Below are 22,612 nucleotides of genomic sequence, written 5' to 3'. Positions count from 1 at the left end.
ATCGTCTTATCTTGTGTTTTAGTAACTTTACCGTTAAAATTATTGCTCTGATGGTACGATATTTTCTTATATTCTCAAGTTTGAATGCTCGGTGATTATCATTTATCGGTCAGCATATTTTTGGACGTAGAGAAAGATCGTTCAACGTCAACGGAAGTGATCGGCGTATACTTAAAATATATTATATGTTCATATCTTCAGGTAATCCGTCAAAATTTTCTTCATCTCCCGATAAAATGTTCGAAATTTTTATCCAACACGTTTTATATTTTTGTTTTTATCAACTTTTTGTGTTCACCGCGTATTTGAGTTAGTCTTAATGTTACATCCTCTACTAATGAAATAGAGTTGAAAAGTGATAGTTCCTACTCGTTATTATATTAGGCAAAAATGCAAAATTTTCTTTAATAAATACTAATTAATTTTTTAATGGTTTTTTGTCCAACATATTTTGTGATATTTTCATAAAGATTGCATCATCTTCATCAAAAGAGTTTAAAATTGATTTAATTGAAATGTTCACTAAAATAGAGAAAAGCTTTAATCCATCATCCATGTGTTCCATTTCGTTAAAATTGGTTCAGGTGGAAGTGTTATGTTGGAGCAATATTTTTAAAAACTTGATTACGAGATAGAGCTTTACGAAATACATTTTTTTTACATTTTCAATAATTTTATCAATTTTAGGATTATTTATACATACTATTTTAGCCACTCTATGAACAGCATGAGCCAAACATGTTACATGAATAATTTTTGAATAAATATTTTTTATTACATTACTGGACTTTACCATGTAGTGCACACTAAAGGTTAAAATGAACAGCACATCATTGTGTTTTATTCCTTCTAGCCATAGAATATTCATTGATTTATCAAATAATTTAAAAATTATTATTAATGACACACTTTGTTGTATCTATGATGATGTCCATAAAAAACTTATAAAAATCTCATAATTAAATAAATCCACTGACGCTGTACTACATAATCTGCATCACTGAATATTTCTTATAACCATTCTAATAATGATAATTGTGTATTATCATTAAAATATAAATGTTTGTTAAATACAGCATATAATAGGTTTAATTAAACTTTAATGAGCTTTCATTAAAAAACGCTAGCCAAGTCAGAGATCGGCACGTAAACTTTCTTAATTTTCAATTTTTAGAAATGTATTAATTGTATGCAAAATGTATGTATAATGTATTTTATTTTCATTTTCATTTAGTGATATAGATCTCTGAAACCAGAGAGCAGATTTTGTTTTTTGAAGTCTTGTTAAATTCACATTGGTTAAGAGAAATGCAGTGAAGATTTTTAGAACTTTATCTTTTATAGTTAATTCACTACAGAGCTTCAAAAAAAAATAATAAATAAATACATTTTATTGGGCGTTTTTCATGTTTTTCAGCTTTATAGCTTTGTAGTGAGTTAACGATTGAAGATAAAGTTTTGAAAATCTTCACAGCACTTCTCTTAGCCAATATGAGTTTTATAAGATTCCAAATAACAAAATTCGTTCTCCAGTTTTGGTAATCTACCACTCTACACTAGTAAAAAATAACTATTTTTTTTACTGTGAAAAATTAAATAATTTTTTTTGAAAACTTTTAATCGCACATTTTGTATCTACTTGATAATCCCTTTTTAATGAGCTATCGACCAACTTTTTAACTATCATAGTTTTGGAGAAAAGTTAAAAAATAGACATTTTGGGACTGTTCTCGCCGACGTATTTGTGGATTCAAATCGTTATACAGCTTGGGTGTGATATCGGATCTCTCTCATTAATATTTTATATTAAAGCTAGCTTAATTATTCACCTATTCATTACAGCTGAGTTATAGTTTTATCATTTTCCTATTCAACAAAAATTCAGACTTTTTTCATTTCAATTACCATACTTACTTGATTAAAAATCAAGAAAGTAAAAGACTAGCGAAGTTTACTACATATGCAGTATCTAGTCTTGATACTTGAGATAAGAAGAATAAACTACTTACTTCTATATGGAGTTTTTTCATTCAATTTTTCCAATTAATCTTGGTGTATGGGACATGTCAAATCGGAAACGAAAGTTTCTACATTCTAAAAATTAAACTACGTACCTACATAATTTGTCTGATTTACAAATGTCAAATAATGACCCAATTTCATTATGTTTATTTGCATATCTACAATAAAATACTCTAAATTACTCTTTTTTATTCGAAACTATTTTTTCCAAGGTTGTTATAAACTGTCAATTTTTTGTTTATTTATTTCAGATATTAAACCACCATCTACTAACATTGTAAGAATAATTTGATTCATCATTTGTTCAAAACACACACATATCTTCTTTACTAGATTATAAATTAAATGTATTCAAAAACTCTGAGTCATTTCCTCCAACGAATTGGAGCTTTTTAGCACATAAGGATTCTTTGCAGTTTACATGCTTTATTTGAACGGTCTTCATCACTCGTTGGCTGTAACATATATATTTCTTCCTGTATAATGTAGATATTTGTACATAAAACATAAATGCTGTTTTAGTATCAAACTGTCGTAATTTTAGTTTTTCCACAGCTGCGACTGCGAAAATACCCTTGATTGATTTGTATCAGACTACTGGTAAAAATGTTTATTGATAATTTATATCATATTTTAAGAACAATACTTAATGACAAGTAGTGCCTTAAATTTATCTGTATTAATGTCCATTTTATATTTTGTTTTGTAATCCATGTATTTTATAACACAATTTTATTCGATAGTAAATTAACTAATAACCAAGTTTCATTTTTGTTTAATGACACTAATTTATCGTTCATATCATATCTTGATTCATTCGCATTTGTTGGTTATTGCATTGTCGAATTGTTATGGTTCCATACAATTAGCAATAAAAAATTGAACGTCGTGTCTGATGACTGGTGCGCGTTGGTGACTTTATATCAGGGGTCCCCAATTAATATTTTTGAAATGCCACATTAGGGATCTGAAAATTTTTCACAAGCCATCAAAATTATAAGTACATATTTACATTATTTGAAAACCAATAATATTTATCAAAAATAATAATTTACAATGATAACACATATAATGTTGTCGTAATATGTGTTATTTATTATTTGTCTGCGGGTCGGATAAAATTTGTTCGCGGGCCGTATGCAGCCCGCGGACCGCCATTTGGTGACCCATGCTCTATACTCTCTTACAATCTCTTTAGAAATGTGCCTTCTATTCACAATAAAATCAACACAATTTACTTTTATTGCTAGGTAATAAATTTTCATTCACCTTAATTATAAGTGCTTTATTTTTCACTGGATTCATTTTGGAATTCGGTTGAAAATGCACTCGATTTTTCCTTCACCTTTCATCTATTGTATTCTTTAATAAATAAATTACTTCTTAAATTATTTACCATTTTACTTTTAGAATAGAGTCATAAATACTATAAGAATGTTTATACTATTTAAATTTTTGTTATAATTACATTATTCATAATATGTCAGATTCCCCTGCTAAATTTTCCAATTTGACAATATGCGTCAATTTATTATCAGTTGGTACTTTTGAATGACTGAAAAATGTTTTTAAGAAAATGTATGCTAAGTCTTCTATCTGTAAAAAACAAGCAGTTTCTCCCATATTTAAAGTTAAGTTAATTACATACCTATTGAAATGGACCGTTTGAATTTTGAATATCTAATATAAATATATAATTTTTCAATTTTTTTTTCACGACCGTAATTTGGCTTTTACATAAGTTTTTTGTCCGATTTCTTCAGATTTTTTAACTAAACTTTGTACAATCGCCCGAAATAATATTTCCCACTATGCAGAAATTAAGTTTGACTCTTGTTTAAAATTTCAATAATGGCTAGTTCTCTATACTTCTCTATTCTCAATTTAGTAAACTTCAGCTATTTCTCCATAATCAATGGTTTTTGTACAGTTTGACCTATATAATAAATTATTCTCGAAGTACAGCATTCTTGAAATTCATGATACCTGTGACTAGATGTAATTTTCTGTGTTAATTTAAATGAGTCTGCGAGAAAAGTAATTCCATTGACTTTGATGTCGTAAACAATTGGAATAATAAATAAGTCGAAATGTGTGAAATGTTTTTTCCAAAAAATGTTCATAATCTAGATGAAAATGGCTTGTTTTTTTTTGTATTTTACTTAATAAAACAATGTGTTATTAAGGTGAAAATTGCAACGGCGGAAAAATAAATAAAGAACAAATTACAGTTATGTTTTGTGTTAATGCAGAGGATGATTTTGAAACATCTTTGGTGATCGGAAAAGCACTAAAACCACAATGTTTTAAAAAAATTATTGTTAACGATCTTGAAGTAACGTGGAAGGCTAATTGTAAAGCTTGGATGACACAAAAATTAATGAAGGTGTGGTTATTAATTTCGATAAAAAAAATGAAAGGCCGAAAGATTATTGTTTTTTTTTTAATATGACCAGTCACTTTGAACTTACAGAATGTGAAATTCACATGCTTTCCACTAAACGTCACTTCAACTTGCCAACTGCTTGACCTCGGAAAAATAAAAAAATTAAAACTCGTTATGAATCTTATAAAATGATAACTTTCCTGATTAAGTTAATTGCTCCGAGTGAGTTGACATTTTTTAATATAGTCTTTTCTAACTGATACAAACATGTTTTTCCCAACTTTTCCAAAATTTGCAGTAATCTTTTCAAAAATGTACGCACAAAGCGGTCTAAGAATTTTTAGATAAAATATTTAAAATACGTACGTACAAATGGTTGATAACCTATAGTAGAGGGGTCGAATTATTTGTGTTATAGTATAATAAGTACATATATCTAGGTATAGATTCGGCTATTCGTTTGCTGGTAACAATGTTGAATATTTTAAAGCATGTTCGCTGTATGTCGATAAACTTGAAAAAATAAAACAAATAATTGAACCTTAGCCGTTCTTTGTGTAATGATAATTTTTTTTTACTTTTACTCATTTGTAGTTCCGCCGTTAACCGTTCAAATCCTTCCGATCGCAGAAAATGGCCACTTAAGTGGTATTGACAACGATTTACAGCCACCTCCGTTCACACAGTCTTCGGCGAAAATGACACCATTAACGTTACCCGAAGACGATGATCGTTTGTCGGTGCACAGCAGCAAGATTCAAGAACAACGTCAACTGCAACCACTAACGGCTGGGAGGAAATACGAGTTACCGTGTCGTGCTTATGGGTCTCGACCGCCGGCAAAGCTAACATGGTGGATGGACGGTCGGCGATTAGATACTACTCGAGAGACGGTATGTAGATGTATTCATTATTGAAATTTACTTAAATTTTTTGTCTGATAGATGTTAGCTGTAAACAAAATAAAATTCCTGAAAAGGAACACCTTTTATAAAATACACCAAACAATATAATATATACATTTATAAATTTACAATATATCGTTAAATTTAGGTACAACAGTTTTTAACCTCAAAATATAATTTAATAATATATTATTATAGATTAATAAAGCCGTTAAAGTTATTATAATATATCATGAATATTTTATTATATTATTGAACTATCAGCGTTGTACTAGAGGTTAATTAATAATAAGAATTCAAAATTATATATAGCTATACACATTGGTTCCACGACAAAATATACCCAACAAAATATCCCACATAAATAATAACTTAAAATGGTAATCTTTACTATAAAATTTGCGATTAGAAGTAATAATTAAACTTTATTTAGAGTGAATGTGAGTTATTCGTTATTTTGATAATGGTATAATGTAATTTTATATCAACAAAATAAAAGACGAAAATATAAAAATTTGGATGAGCAGCTAAATGTTGTTGTAAAAGGAGATAATGAAACGATTAACAATAAGTACTTAAAAACAATAACATATAACTTAAGTATAATAATTTTTGATGAAAAACTTACCGTTTTTATATTTTTTTAAACATTTTTTAATTATTTTTTTTTGTATTCTTTAAATGTTAATAATAATTGTATTGTAATAATATTTATGTAACTTTTATAAAAAGGTTTAAATTTTGAATTAATATTTACACGGGGTATTTTACCATGGAATATTTTTGCGAGGATATTTTGTTTTTGTGATATTTTGTCGGTAATATTTGGACTGGGTATTTGATTTGTACTAAACACAGCTTATTCTATTTAATAAACCATTTGCTACAGCTGAATATTAAACATAAATATTTATGTCATAAATCATGATAAATACGAATATGTTGAAATATTTAAAATTAAAAATATACTTCATAATATTCTATTAATTTTTAATTTTTTTTTTTTAATGGTGCAATAAGATTAAATCTATTATCTACTATAATACAATTTATATAGTTAGTTTTTGGAGAGGAGGTGGTTAAGAGGCACATAACTTGTCTTAAGATTGAAAGTGTTACTTAAATTCATTGTATGATATATATTACTTAATTTTAAAAATATATGCATATATTTGATAGATAGAAAATATTGTATAATTGTAAGTATTATGTGGAGTACATTTTTATTATTGTTTTTAATTACTAACTACTAATTTAAGATTTGTTATCAAATTCAATATTTATTATTTATTAATTAAATTGATTTTAAAGTGTTTTTTTTTTCAAGTTTATTGATTGAGATTTGTTTTTATATAGGTATATTTGATTTTGTTTAATAGTGAATTTTATTTAAGGTCCTGATGATTTTATATTATTAATTTTGACAAAATTAATTTAATGATGTGTTCTTACACGTTTTATTTTAAGCATTTTTGAAAGTCTTAACTTTATATCTTAACACTTAACAAACATAATGAAATAAACTAGAATTATGAATACATTTATTTTATTTTATATGAAAATATTATTAATTTAGATTTTTCAGATTTGATTTGAAAAAAAGTTAAATCATTTAATGTAAAAACTTAAATGCAAAGCTTTCCGTATTTCATATTCTTCTGTTTGAAATACATTTATAAATTTAATTTTTTTAATTTTTTTAATGATTACCTACAATTTGAAGAAAAATGTTTTGTAAAAACTATATACAATATGAAATATACATTATTAATAATTCTATGGTTCGAATGGAAATCACCCGTCAAACGCAATGGCATGATTTTTATTGTACCCATTAGTCATTTTCTGAATTTAAGCACTACTTTTAATTTTTATATTATTGAATTAGATAACATTTTCAAATTTTCTATATAACTATACGTCTATACATCTTGAATATTTATAGGCCATCTCAAAAAGTACCATTTATTCAGCGAGCAGAAAATGTATAACAAAATGTTAATACTAAACGATTTTGATATTTTAATATAATCTTTAATTAGTATGTCCATCTTTAATGCAGCCATACCAAAGTCTTAATTCAAATTCTTAAATTATTAAATAGTGATGTAAATACACACAATCTTTTTTAAATAATAAATGGTAGTCTATATTCGTGAATGATGAGGAAATTGACTTTTAAGTTCGCAGTGAATAAATCATTAAGTATAAGAAACATTGTGCCACTAGTTTTTTTCGAAAAAATTCGATGAAAATAGTTTGGAAAATAAATGTTAAATGATATTTAATGCTATTGGCTTAAAAAGTTCAACCATTGATCAGCATCAATAATTATGCTGACTATTGGTAAATAAGCATTATCTGTAACTTAAAAATCCTAAATAATTAAATGACTTTCCAGTGACCATAATCATATTATGAGTTCAACTACCTTAATTATTAATGTACAATATATAATTGCAAGTATCACTTTTAATAATCAAAGTTTAAATTAACTTTACCTATATTTTTCACTGCTGTATAATATATACCCGCCTCAAACCTATTTAAAATGGATCAAACGTACCGTATTAAATGGGTAAAATTCTTTATTTAAAAAGTCCACCTGATTTGCTGACAACTGATTTTACAATATAAAAAAGTTTCTAAACCAGGTTTATTATTATTCCACTTACTTAAAAAATGTTGATTACGAGTTTATCCTATACCTCCATCTCAAAAACATGTAAATCCGTTTTTATTCCACGCTAAAAGGTTTTTCAGAAACTTTATTCTACAGTTTGACACGACAAAATTAATTTAAGCTTGATACATTTTGCATCATGATCAATAAAATAATTAAAAAAGTTTACAACTTATAGATCTTATTTCAATTATATTATTGTAAATATCTATTTTTATTTTTTTTTTCATTCTTTTTAAAGGTTGTTCTTAATTATTATTTTACACAATGTGCATAATTAATGAAATTAATAATAAACACTACAATAAGGCGATAGTTAGAATATAATTTTTACAATACTAAGTTATGACTTATGTGTGTATAATAATAGTCATTAATTTTATGTGGTTTGTTTTTTAATTTACTTTCCTTTCCATTCTCATATAATTTAACTTCCACAGCTAAAGTTTGCTATCGTAGTATTGCTTCATTGTTTGAAACTTTAAACTTTAAATTTGGTTGCCCTAAACCTTTTCACTCATTATTCGTGACATATTTTTCTTCACTGGGCTATCTCGTTTATCGCTTTTGTTACATACAAACCATTTTTTTTATATTTGTATTAACTTTTAAAGTTTTAACTTTTATTATTTTTCATTGGTTTACAGTGTGGTGTGTAAAAATATAGAAATAAAAAACCGAGATTTTCAACAAACCTATAGGTACATATAGCCGTTTACATTTTTTTTTTTTTTTTTATTAAATTATGCGCAATATAATATTAAATTGAGTCAAGTAAGCGGCTATAGGAGGCATAAGCGTAGTCGACTTAAAGTAGACTTTGTTTATTTATTCAAACTTTCTTTTATTATTAAATTTTACACACACAAGATACACATACACATAACATATTATATAATAAAATACTTTGTAGCTGCAATGTATACAACAACGAACGATCCATTATAATAATAACACTAACAACTGTAGTAATAACAGTATTTTTACTACATCTACATTATTGCAATAGGAAACAAGTTTTTATTAATTTTTTTAAAAAAATGTTATAATTTTGATGAGTAAAATTTTTAAGGTAGTATTGACTTTGATATTTAGTATAATAATAATATTTATTTATCAATAACAATTATCCATTTCTCAATCTCATTTAAATGAATATACCTAATAACTAAATAAGGTTTTAATAATATAATATTTTTAACACAAAACAAAGGCTTAGTTATCGAGGCTTAAAAAAAAATATGCTACTTACATTAAATACATAATTACATAATTAACACATATTTGTGCATTTAATATTTATTTCCTACATGTTGTTTTTATCATAGCATAAATTCTCCATCATATTTTATACATATTTAACTGTTTGGAAATTGAAACGGCTGGACATATAAGAAAAAATATCTTCAAATATAATTAATAAAAAATTAAAAATTAAAACACAATATAAAAAGTGCTTTAAATTTAACATACCAAAAATATATCAACATTAAAATATTAAAAAAAATTAAGGAATGTTAACAATATTATAATTAAAATGTTAAATACTTTGGGTAAATCCACGTAAAAATGGTGCTTTTACACCATTGTTTTAAGTGTGTTCTCGCGCGTATCCCAGTGCAGCGATTAAGTGTAATAATAGTATAATATAAATGGTTGTTCATATTATATTAAATAAAAACTATAAAATAAGTAAATAATAAGTAATGTATAATAACAAACATTAAAATACGAAACAATACGATACCATTAGTTAAAATAATAACCGGCATATCATTAGTTCATACTTTATATACATACCGTGTGCCCTTGGAAACAAAATATACTTAATCACTCATTACCCTGTAAATATTTTTCGATTCTATTTGTAAGACGTTAAACTAGTCTAATGGATCATAAGTTCTTGTGACTTAAAATTTTTTTAATTAATGTATTTTGCACATACGAAACACAACTCAAACACAATATTTTCCAAGGAATTTTGATTTATCAACTTGTATTTTAAACCCAAAATTGGCAAAATTAGAGCTAGGTATAGTTTTTAGAAAAAATGTATTAAATTTGTTGTTTTTTTTTTTAGTTGTAATTTAGTATTTAAGTAATAAATTATTATTACACATTATGAAATTACATAATTTAATATAATAATATGAAAACATATATTTTCAAAAAATTTAATTCTATAAATATATATATAATATATATATATATGTATATTTCAAATACTATACATTTTTATTTACAATTTAATTTACAAATATATTGTATTATAAACAGTAAATAATTTATTACTTTAATAATAAATGTATAATGTGTATTGTGTTTAAAACGCAAAAATACGCACAGTTAAAAAAAAAATCAAATTTAATACATTTATTTTTAATTATACCTAGCTCTAATTTTGCCAATTTTGGGTTTAGAATACAAGTTGATAGATCAAAATTGCTTAAAAATATTGATTAATTCAAAAATGATATTCGAAATGGGGGTTACTATTAAAAAATGAAGTTGTGCAAAATACATGACTTAAAAAAATTGTAAGTCATAAGATTTTATGATCCATTAAGTTTAGTCTAACGCCCCGCAAACAGAATCCAAATATATTTACAGGGTAATGGATGATAAAGTGTATCCTGTTTTCGCGGATACGCGGTATATTATACCCTAGAAGTAAATTAATCTAATTTACAGAACATGCAAAATTTGGCTAATAAATTGATAAATTGCCCATTTCACGAATTTACCAAAACTAGTATACAAGTATTTTCAATATTGATAACATTTTTTAAAACAATATTTTTAATAAATTAGTGAATTGAATATAAAAAAAAAAGATTTAATAATAATAAAACTGTTTACTGAACAAAATATTTGTAGTAGAAATAAATTAAATAAAAAGTACATAAAATGTACAATTTTTGGTTTATTTTCTATATTTTATATTTATATTACTTCACTTCTCTGTAGTAGTTTTTAATAACTTTTGTGCACTTAAAAAGTACGACAGGTAATAATAACTAATAACAGTAGTTTCAAGATAATATTTTTGAATAAATAATAAAACAACTAATGAACGTCACTTCGTGTTATAAAACTGTAAATATTGATTAATATTGATAATATCTGTTTCGTCAAATAATGTTTAGTATTGAGTCATATTTCTTAATTACTAGTGGCCTTGTTTATGAAATGAACAGCACTTTTGAAGTCCAATTCATGAAATGGGCAATTTACTTAACCATTTCACGGAACAGGCAAAAAATAAAAAATATCAATTGTACGTGGAATCGCAAAAAAATATTTCACTTAATAAATATTATATTATAGAGGTACAACATTCTTAATTATAATATTTTTAATATTTCTTAGTTTTAAATTCTGAACGGGGTGATGAATATATTAATTTTATAAAGATGTGTGTTTTTTTTTATTTTTTATTTTATTTTATTTTTATTTTTATTTTTGTGTCTGTCATCACGTTTTATAATGCTTCGATTTTTGACTTCTGCCCCTCTTTGAAAAAGAAAATTCATCTAATTGGTACTTTGAGATGTCAAAAGTAAACAATTTCTTGTAATTTTCAAAATCGTCGGGAAAAACCCTGAAAAAATAACGGAAAAACGGGAATTTTTAGGCATAACCACTTTTTGACAAAATCAATTTTTTGATTTTGCTGTAGCTCAAAAGCGAATCATTGTAAATACTTGAAATTTTCACCAAATCTTTATATTAGCGTTATCTATTTACGATTAAATTTTCAAAATATTTTGACCTTTTATAGACGATTGAAATTTTCTACTTTTCTAAGTTTTTTTTCTTGAAATGCCGATAAAAAATTTGGCTATCCAAAAAATCTTTAAAATTGAATACAAAGTTTATTATAAGTTGTATTTATCGTAGTAAAAAAAATCAAAAATCGTTAGTCACAATTTTTGGTTATAAGCATTAAAGTTCAAAAATTTACAAAATATATCATAATCGCGAAAATTTGCAAGGAATTTTAAAGTTGAAAATTCATAAAATGTTTGTGATTTATACTTAAGGTTAAACCCAATACAAGGTTATCCATAAGTTTTCTTTCGAGTTACAGTAAAAAAAAATTCCAGTGTCAATAAAGAAAAAATGTTATGAACGTATGAAATGAAAATTTTTTTCGAAATTATGTAAAATAATGATATATTACAATTTAAATATAGGTAATAATATAATATATCTTACTAATTTTCATTGACTGACAAATCATCTCCGTTCAGAATCGTTTTTCGCATACAATGATACATTTCATTGCATTCAAATTTAACACATCCATTATAGTGTCCAGTGACCTGCTCTCCATTTCTACTATACAGCAGAGCGATACCCACTTGCCCCTTTTTTTTTATTAATATTTTAATATCTTCCTATTTTCGGCATATTATAATAAATAGATAGCACTTTTTTAACATTATCTTTTATTTTGTATATTTTTGATATTGCTACTATTTGTATTTATTCGTTTTAATTTGACGTTCAATTGTTCAAAGTCCCAATGGCCATGTCCAATTGGTTATATCTATTTATCCTAGATCAAATCGTTCGCAGTAATACGTCGACTACTTAAAAATCCGTTAAGTATTTTATCTCTATTTGTTTTTATAATGTCCTATATTCACACATTTTTTTTTTTTATTTCATAATAACCTCTACTTACTAGTACTTTTTTTACAAAACTTCATTAACCAATTATTATAAATATATATACATGAGTAATATTAGTAAGTTGTATTCATAGATGTAATAAAGTATTATAGTCATTTCGATTTCGATTAAGTATTGAGGAAACTTTGGTCTTGATTTTATAGTATAATTTTGTATCAGGCAAAGTCCTGCGAATACTTGGTTTTGTGAGGAAGCATACAAGGTCAGTTATGTCTGGTAAATGTCTTATAGCCTTAAATTACTTGTTAGTTCGATTTGTAATGGAATACGGATCGATAGTTTGGTCCCCAGAAACAGCTCAGGATAAATTACGAATCGAACGTGCACGGAATCGCTTTTTTGGAATGATTACTCGATATATGAATACAAAACACGAACCACGCGACTACCGATCCGTTTAGATTATCAACATTAGATAGTTGTAGGGATGACGCTTGTGCTAAGTTTTTAAATAAATAGTTTCTGGATCCATTAATACACTAATGCTAGTATACTACTGTATCTAGAGCTGGATTTGAATACCGGTAGTGGGTACTAGAACGTTAGAGAGATACCACATGTCTATGCTATGTATAAACTACCTAAAGGCTAATAATCTAAGAAAATTAGGGCAATTTAGGCATTTAGGCAACTACGATGACAATTTTTTTTAATCAATAATCGTAATTTTATATTAATAATGTATCATGTTTTTGTATAAAATGTCCTAGAATTTACTAAAACCAAAAGTGTATGGCGTTTTTTAATTTAAATAAATAATTATTATTTGTTTCTAGTCAGTCTTAAAATTATAATAAGACCTAAATATGGTTATTACTAAGTAAGATCATTATATTAAACGTGTATTAACAGACTTCAACCGACGGAAACTCGACAACAAGTGTATTGACATTTGTTCCTGTTAAGCCAACGACCAAATCACGTTATCGAGAACCCGGAGAAGCTGACGAACATAGAACGCCTGACTATGACGGCAGGTTAACTTGTAGAGCCGAAAACCCACAGCACCAACTGTCGACGTCCCAGCGAAAGCACACAATAGCGGCTGGTAGTGATTCGTCTGATGATGCTGGAACGCCTTTCATACAAAGCACATGGTTGTTACGGATACAATGTGAGTATAATAGTAGAATTGTATATATATACGACTTATTATTTTATTCATACGCGCAAACAGCTGCATATGTTTCTCGATACCTACCGCACCTGTACAAATATATGTACTGTTTTATAAATTATTTATTATTAGGACTAAAGTTTGAAACTAACCACGAAACCGTATTGGGTAAGGAAAGGATAAAGGATTCGTTTACTATTTTCTTGTTGAAGTTTTTGATCGTAAAAACATTTCAAATCAATGTTCTTAAATTTGAAATTAAATAGAGATATATGTATTTCGAGTTGGCCTAACTATGATATATAGTTCTAGAAGGAAACTTAAATAACAACTCCGTTTTTAGTAAGTATATTATATCGTATTCAAAATGTTCTGTACTTTTGTTACCTAATAGTAATAACCATAGAATATGGTAAATACATTTTCGAACAATTTTATAACTGTGATTTATTTATTACACTTATTGAACATCAATAATTTTATCAACATAAAATGTCTTTATTTGTTAGTGAAAAAGTACAAAAATTGTTTTATATATATTTAACTCATTTGTATATAAATAATAATTATATATTATTTATTGATTATTATGTATACAGTATACACCTATTGGCAATGATTTATATTGTATTTATAAAAACCGATGGTCGTCGTCGTTTAAATAAATATGAATGTGAGTACTGGATAGTTTAAACGTTTAAAATATATTTATATCTTAAACAAAGCAGTTAATACTGAGAATACAACTATTTATGATGATAATAAAAATTTATAATTCATAAAATTAGTTACCTTTGATCTATTACAGTTATAATATGTATACTCTTTAGTATCTGTTTTCAGTATACAAACTAAAATTGAATACAACTTTTTTTTTGTCTCATGGAGTTAGTTTAAAACTATTTATAAATAAATTCTAATTATTGAATAGATACTTAAATTAAAAGTTATTGAAATTAAACCAAATAAATATCTATATAATATGTTACATTTTATATATATATAAAATATTATTTGTATAGTCTTAAATAAAATACAATGTCTGATAAATTTATTACTTCAATATTTTATTATATGTAGACTTGTAGTAGAAATTGAGTACGTATTATTTATAATATATATATATGTTATTCTTTTTTAAACAATAGTAATACACTAATGCACAATAGCTTAGTGTAATTTATAAGGTTTAAGCGGTAAGGTAGCTACCATAGCAGTTACACAATTCATTATTTCTATAGTAGCATTTAGTTGGGTCCAGATCATGAAATGGCAAAAAAAAAGTACCAATCTCTTGAAATGGGAAATATCACGTTTTGTGTGTAAATATTTATATGAACATTATGTAAGTATTAAATAATTCAAACTTACTTAAAGCAAACACATCATTCAGTTTGTAATGTTTGTATTGTACTGATGTTGTTTAGTACCAACCTATATGGTGTAAACGTAAAAATGTTTAATCGATAAATTGTTATCTACCATGTCGACGTATCTAGCTTTCAAATGTGTATACCTAGTTAAAATAGTAATTTTTACAGATACAAGCGATAAATAATTTTACCAAGTAAATATGGCCAACTTTTTATATGTTTTATAAGATATAGAAACTTTTAACATCTTAAAATTTAAATTATTATTGAAAGAGCAAATTAAATTTGAATATGTTTACTGTATAAAACTATACTTCAGACTGTATCTATTATTATTAAATTTGAATAATTTTAACGCTTGAGATATTATACATTATTTTTTTATAAAATTGTATTTAATTTTTAATTATTATTGTATAATATGTATTAGATTTTAGAAAAAAAAATTAAATGTATAATCGAATTTTGAGATTCGCTGGTTATGAAACACGGAGCTAATAAAATTTACCAATTTATCAAAATGTATTGCTTTTTTTGCATTGCAAAATTATTATATTAGGTTCTTTACCAATTTACCATATTGAGTATTTCTTGGAGATTTATTGCATAATTAGTAAATTAATGATAATTGGGTGTTTCACTATCCAAAGACTAGCTAGGATTTCTATAATTTGCATTTGAATGTCATGACAACTTGATTTTTTCCAGAAACTTCTACACAGACATGTATTCTCTCAAGTGACAATTCAACAAATTAAAATAGAATGGATGTTAATTCAATTACGAAACAGTTAGCAAACAGATGAACTTGTAGTTTAACTGTTCACTTAAAATACATACTTAATTAAATATAATATTGTAATGCTGTATGTGTTTTTTCTGTTTTTCTTATGTTACTCAACAGCATGTTAAAGAGATAAATATAATATAGTTGTTGATAAAAGGGATCCACAAAATACGCCCACAATGTCGTATAAGAAATAAGAAAAACTTTATTACAAACTTGTAAATATAACTCATATAGTAGCAAATAACTTGATAAAAATATGTGAAATCAGAATTCACTTATTCATTTAACTAATTATATTATTATCGTATATGTATATGATACATCTTATATTATAGCAAATATCCTTATAATTACACATATTTAAATTAAATTGAAAAATGTCTGTGTGTATCAGCTTTGTAAATAGATATTGAATAATGAATAAGTAGGTACATACAAATATAACTAAATGAGATAAACAAAATAAAAAATTACTTTGAATAAAACGTATTTTTAATGAAAATGTTATATTTGTATTTTTTTAATACTTTTTATTCGAGTTTAGATAATGTTTGTTGTTCTTACAATTCGTACTTATATATTATAGAAATGGCAAGAAAATATTATTTTCTGTTAGTTGTCTTTACATTTGAAATGATTGTAACGTACCTTATTATATTACGATGTAAAAATAAATAATATTGCTAATAATAAAATTGCGATAATATTCTATTGATATATTTTAATAGAATATTTTTAATACAAAAGGGCGGGTATTTTATATTTTATATTCATAAATAATATAATTAGAACTTAGATTCAATTGCTATTGATAATATAATTAAAATTAATTATTTATTGAATATTAATTTTTTTCTTTGAAGGAACTTCAATAAAACATTTTTTTAGATACCTATTATTTATTTTAAAATCAAATGTGTACTTAATAATTAATTATTGGCGTTGTTGTGTTTAATTGTCTACGATTAATTAGGAATTTTACTTATTTTATAATATTAATTTAATTCACTTTTAGAGTCTTGCAAAACATAATTAATAATTCTTATTCCAAATAAGATCGATAATATTGACAATACTGGATATTTTTATACTTCTAAAATAATGTTCTACAATTATTTTATTATTAAAATACTCAATTCTAAAATTATAATATACTTTTTATTGTGAGTATAAAATAGTATAAATTGCAAATATTTTAGTGACATACTCAGTTTAAAAGGTCAGTAATTAAATGTCTCAATTATAAATACTCCTATAACATACTACTTTTAATGGTGTCATTCTATAGAATTTAAAAATATATATAATAGAATAGGTAATATTTAAGTCACGTATACATAAAGTTATGTTATTAACAGCTAAACACTTATTAACATGTTAGTTGTTAACTAAATATTTAGTTTATTGTGAAATTGTATATTCTGTCCAAATCATTAAAGCTGAAATTGAAGTACAAAATAGACTTTATAAAATAATTATACTTGCTATATGGTAGAATAATGCCGCAAACTTGTAAGTTTCAGGAGAGCGGTATTCGAGTTTTGTTTTAGTGTTTATAGACAGTTCTTAGTAAATTGTACCTACCAAGAAACTTAAGTTTAGTTGTTTACGACATATCTAGTCTCTTCCTATAAATTATTACTTCTAACAGATCGTTAGAAGTTTGGTATAGAACATAGGTACTTTCAGACTTTACTATTATTCGAGAGATTATATTCTACTTATTCTAATCACGTCATTTCCTTTATGTTTGGACTGATCGTGTGTATTTTATTTTCTAAAAAAATCTTTGTAATTCTAAATCTTGGCAATTAATGTATACTATCTAACTACCCAAGTGACAATATAAATTGTTCTCATTACGCAGTGCTAGTTTTACTTTTTGCTATATTTTCAACTTATTCTTTGATTATTGTAATTATAATAATTAACTACAGACTTTTTTTTGTACTTGTAAAAAAAATATATACATTAATGTACAATATTAATTTTAATCATTTTTCAAGCCATTTGATTATTTACACAAATTGAGAAAAATGTGATTGTTTAATCGATTAAACAGGAGATTTATGTTTCATTTAAATAACACGTTCAACTTTATTAATATCCCCATCAATTAAATCTTGTGAATCTAAGAGTTAAGATACTGATGATAACATTGATATTTACAAGTATTCTAAACTCGGATATTAATTAAAATTAATAATTATTCCTTTACATTTAAGTTATTAGTTATTATGGTGTAGTAAATGGTATAATATTTTATAATATGATATGAATTATATTATATATTATTAAAACTTTTTATTACATTCTTAATAGTTAACTCAGGTTATTTAAGATTAGGTAAAACCAATTCTTAACATTAATATAAAATTCTGTTTTCCGATACGCACTTAATAGGTCTGTACAAATATAAGCTATGCAGTCAATCCAATAACTATAATAACTGTTAATTGTTATAAGCTTTAGAACTTAACATTTTTACAGTTTACTAATACTTGATATTTTATATTATGTAATAAGTAATAATATAAACTAATGAAATAAAACATTTTTTGTAAACTTTATTGATTTAACTAAAATTATTATTTGTTCATAAATTATGACTTAGTATAAAATATTTTTGTTCTTATATCGAATAAGATATTTGCATTACCTTATAATAAAATTGTTATTAACGCACATATTTTACAAATTATGAATGTAATTATATTTTGTTTTCATTGTTAAATAATCTAAAAACCAAAATGTAACTTAAAAATTTTTGGGATTTGGGTTCTTTAATTTAAAATGTAACATTATATTCACAAGAAATTAAGGTAAAAGTAATCTAAAATACATGAAAATTTAACGTTTAAAAAAAAATGAAAATTAGTCATTTTATTATGAATGAGAACTTAAATATAACGAAAAATATAAACATGAAAATATTATTTTGAAAACAATGTATAATGTCCAACCCATACAATAGACAAACTTTGCTTGTTGGGTTTATTACCATAACCATACAATATAAACCTAACATACAAGTATAAATCAATATATATTACGGTGAAGGTAACGTATTTTTTAAACGTACGTTCCATCAATTCACCTTTTTAAAAAATGTATTATAAAATACATACTATAAGTTATAAGTTATCGTATGTATGTATATACTTTACGTATACACTAGCTACTGTTGGTTGGCTTTACTACGTAAAACTGTCATTCTGTCATCCCGCAACGCTGCGCTACTATAGCTCGTCATTGTCGTTATGTCCGGACCATTTCTCGTTGAACTCTGTCGCCGTGCCAATTTCGTATAAAAGAAAAAGTGTGTTCTGCGTACATAAAAAATAAGTTAACTCACAATGTCTCGGCGTTTATTATGATAAAAACTATACAGAGTCGGTGGCATAAATAGCAAGGGCATTTTTTATTGTATATATATGAGACGGGTGGGGTCCCATCCGCGTCGTGGTCAATCGGTCGTGAAATTGCTCTTCCACCCCTCTTATCGTCTCGTTATTCAAACGCTACCCTACCCGCCAAAAAGTTAAGTCACCCAGCTAATAAGTTACCGGTGCTGATACTATATAGTAACTGCTGGGAATTGAAAAAAAGTATATTATTGAACAGATCATATTATTATAAATTGATTGCGTAATTCCTTGGCAACGATAATACGACATAATATTATATGGCACGCGTCGTATCTTTTACAGGGTTTAATGCTATAAATAATTATCAGTTTTAAATGGTGCATTCCTTAAAAATATAATTTTATAGATGTTCCTGAAACTCAAATCACATTGGGTACAAACTTACGAGCAGATGACATTCGTGAAGGTACAGACGTTTATTTCGATTGTACGGTGGATGCTGTGCCACCTGCGTACAAAGTCCAATGGAAACGAGATGTACGTTATTAAATTATAGTATATTTTATCAATTTTAAATTCAAACCATTTATACAATTTAAAAAAAATATAATTTATTAGAGCGATTATTTTTATTGAATATTACTTGCAATATAATAATATATAAAACATCGTTTTCAAATAGTTCATATTTTTAAATATTATAAAAATCTTAAGTATTTAAATAGTATTTTAAAATATTATTATTTTTTTTTATAGTATTTTTAATGTTTTTTAGTGTTTATTTTTGTTATGTAAACATTAAACGTTACCTATTTATTATAATTTTTTTTTATTTTCAATATCTTAGGGCGTTGAACTTCATCACAATGCTGGCGGAAGTGGTTCGATAACAGGAAGTGGATCAACTACAACAATTATTATCAGTAATCAGTCATTAGTGTTACAAGGAGTCAGTCGCCGTGAATCTGGTCATTATACATGTGGTGCTGAAAACGCCGAAGGTCCCGGACCTCATAGCAAATCCATTCATCTCGATGTTCTCTGTAAGTTTCCATATATATTATGATAAATAATAAAATATTATATGATGTAAAATTTAAAAAAAAATGTACGAATTTATTTTAGACGCTCCGACGTGTACACCAAGTAATAGTGCTGGAAAAGCTGTTCAACGGGTGGTCTATGGTGTAGCAAAAAAAGAAACCGTAACGATTGCTTGCCATGTACAAGCTAATCCTCCACCAACAGAATATCGTTGGTCATTTAACAATACAATTTCTTCAATTGCTACTGGTGGTGGAGCTGGGTCAACTTCGACGGGATCCCTAATCAAACAGCGGTTCAGTAGTATTGGAAATTTAGCTGGTTCTTCTTTGAATTCATCGAGAATATTAACTTATGCTCCGAGAACAGATTTTGACTACGGAACGGTTGAATGTTGGGCTCGAAATCGAGTGGGTATGCAAGCACATCCCTGCGTCTATCACGTTATTGCTGCAGGTTAGTAAGCAGAATTTCCTATAATATTTATATATACATATTAACTATACTACTTTTTATATATTTAGAATATATATAGTATATATAGTAAACGCTTCATAAGAGTGCTTATCTATTAACTATAAAATAAATATTATTTACAGGTCGACCAGATCGTGTAACTAATTGTACAGTAGTAAACTCTAGAGCTGCCATGAATCTAAATGGTACAAGAAGATTAAGAAGTTCTAAAAACTCAGGTTCTCACATTTTTATTAGATGCACCGAAGGATATGACGGTGGCTTACCTCAGCGTTTATGGGCCGAAATTAGAGAAGATTCTAAAGTCCAACATTCAGATTTAGGTGGCGATGATTTGGGTGGTGATTTAGTACTTAATATAACAGGTATTGATGAACAAGACCAACCAGGTTTCTCAGATTTAAATTCAGATGAAAATAAAAGATCAGAAAATCCAGCTTCTCCGCCAGTAAAAGTATTTGTAGCAAGAGGATTGAAACTAGGGGCTGTTTATAGAGTTGATGTGATGGCTAGTAATGCCAAAGGAAGGTCAGAACCATTAACATTAATGATATCAATACCAATGGGGATGACGACAGTTGATTCTAATGAACAAAATCAGAATGGAATTTCAAATACAATGACCACAATTGAAGGTCAAGATCCTGACAGAGCTCGAAATTTACTATTGGAACAACAACGAGAACAAGAACGTGGTGAGTATCATTTAAATATTGATAAAATTAAATAGCAAGCTGAATTTTAATATACACTATTGTATAAAATAAAAAGTATAAAATATTGGTGTATCGTATATATATATATATATATATATATATATATATATATATATATATATATATATATATGTTTGCTGTTTAGTAAACCGTATAAGATAGTGTTTACAAAAAAGTATATTTGAACAATATGTTTAATATATTTTTTTAAGTAATTGCTAATTGGGGTATAATATATTATTAGCAAAGTATATTTGACTGTATGAACAATATAAAGTCTAATAAAAAAGGACAACTATTAAATTATTAAGTTTTATATTTTAATTTGGTTGAAACAATAGATACTTCAACCTATTAGGTACATTTAAATTAAAAATCTTATGAACGAAAGTGGTTTAGTGTAACAAATTAGGTAAAAAGTAAAATTATTCAAAAATGTCATAGAAAGTTAAAAAATTATTAACAATAAAATATTAAACAAATAAATCAATGCAAATAGCATTCCCTACAACTAATTACAAATTTTAAGTCTAATTAGAAAAGTATTCATTTATATTATTTAGTGTGAATCCTAGCTGCAGTGTCATTGAATATTTATACTTTAAAAATTTTCATCATATAATATATTTACAGAGGCCAGTAGCAATTCTCTTGTGTAACTACAGTCAATGTTGTTACCCTACAAATTAGTATTCCCTCGCTATAACCAAGTTTATTATATCTAAAGGGGCAGAAAGCGCCTGTTATACTATAGGTGATTATTACCTCTTGCGATTTTTATCCCCTTTACCTACCCTAGAGAATACAATTATAGGGGGAGGGTTATAATTACTTGTTGTAAATATGTCAAGTTGTACTGCAGTATTAATTAAAAGTGCAATTACGCGTACGAGTCCAAATGTTAAAACACCAACCGTAGAAGACAAAAATTCGAAAGAGTTTATTTCAATTGATTTAAAAGCATCTAATATCATAAAAAAACATAGATATAACATATCCTAACTTAACCTCCGATTAACTTAGTGTACATTTA

General features: G+C 25.9%; 1 protein-coding gene across 2 annotated transcripts in view; it reads left to right on the top strand.

Annotated features, from left to right (window-relative positions):
* LOC113556330 overlaps positions 1–22,612 on the top strand; it is a 58,382-nt gene that overhangs the window by 27,358 nt on the left and 8,412 nt on the right. For both annotated transcript variants that reach the window (XM_026961200.2, XM_026961201.2), the window contains exons 7-12: positions 5,003–5,301; positions 13,547–13,808; positions 19,749–19,879; positions 20,190–20,385; positions 20,468–20,842; positions 20,986–21,558. In XM_026961200.2, coding sequence (XP_026817001.1) covers positions 5,003–5,301; positions 13,547–13,808; positions 19,749–19,879; positions 20,190–20,385; positions 20,468–20,842; positions 20,986–21,558 — 1,836 coding nt within the window. The remainder of the gene's footprint in view (positions 1–5,002; positions 5,302–13,546; positions 13,809–19,748; positions 19,880–20,189; positions 20,386–20,467; positions 20,843–20,985; positions 21,559–22,612) is intronic.

This window comes from Rhopalosiphum maidis, chromosome 3, assembly GCF_003676215.2.
Source record: "Rhopalosiphum maidis isolate BTI-1 chromosome 3, ASM367621v3, whole genome shotgun sequence".
In the NCBI taxonomy this organism is placed as follows: Eukaryota; Metazoa; Arthropoda; class Insecta; order Hemiptera; family Aphididae; genus Rhopalosiphum; species Rhopalosiphum maidis.
This window is presented reverse-complemented; position numbering and strand designations above follow the sequence as displayed.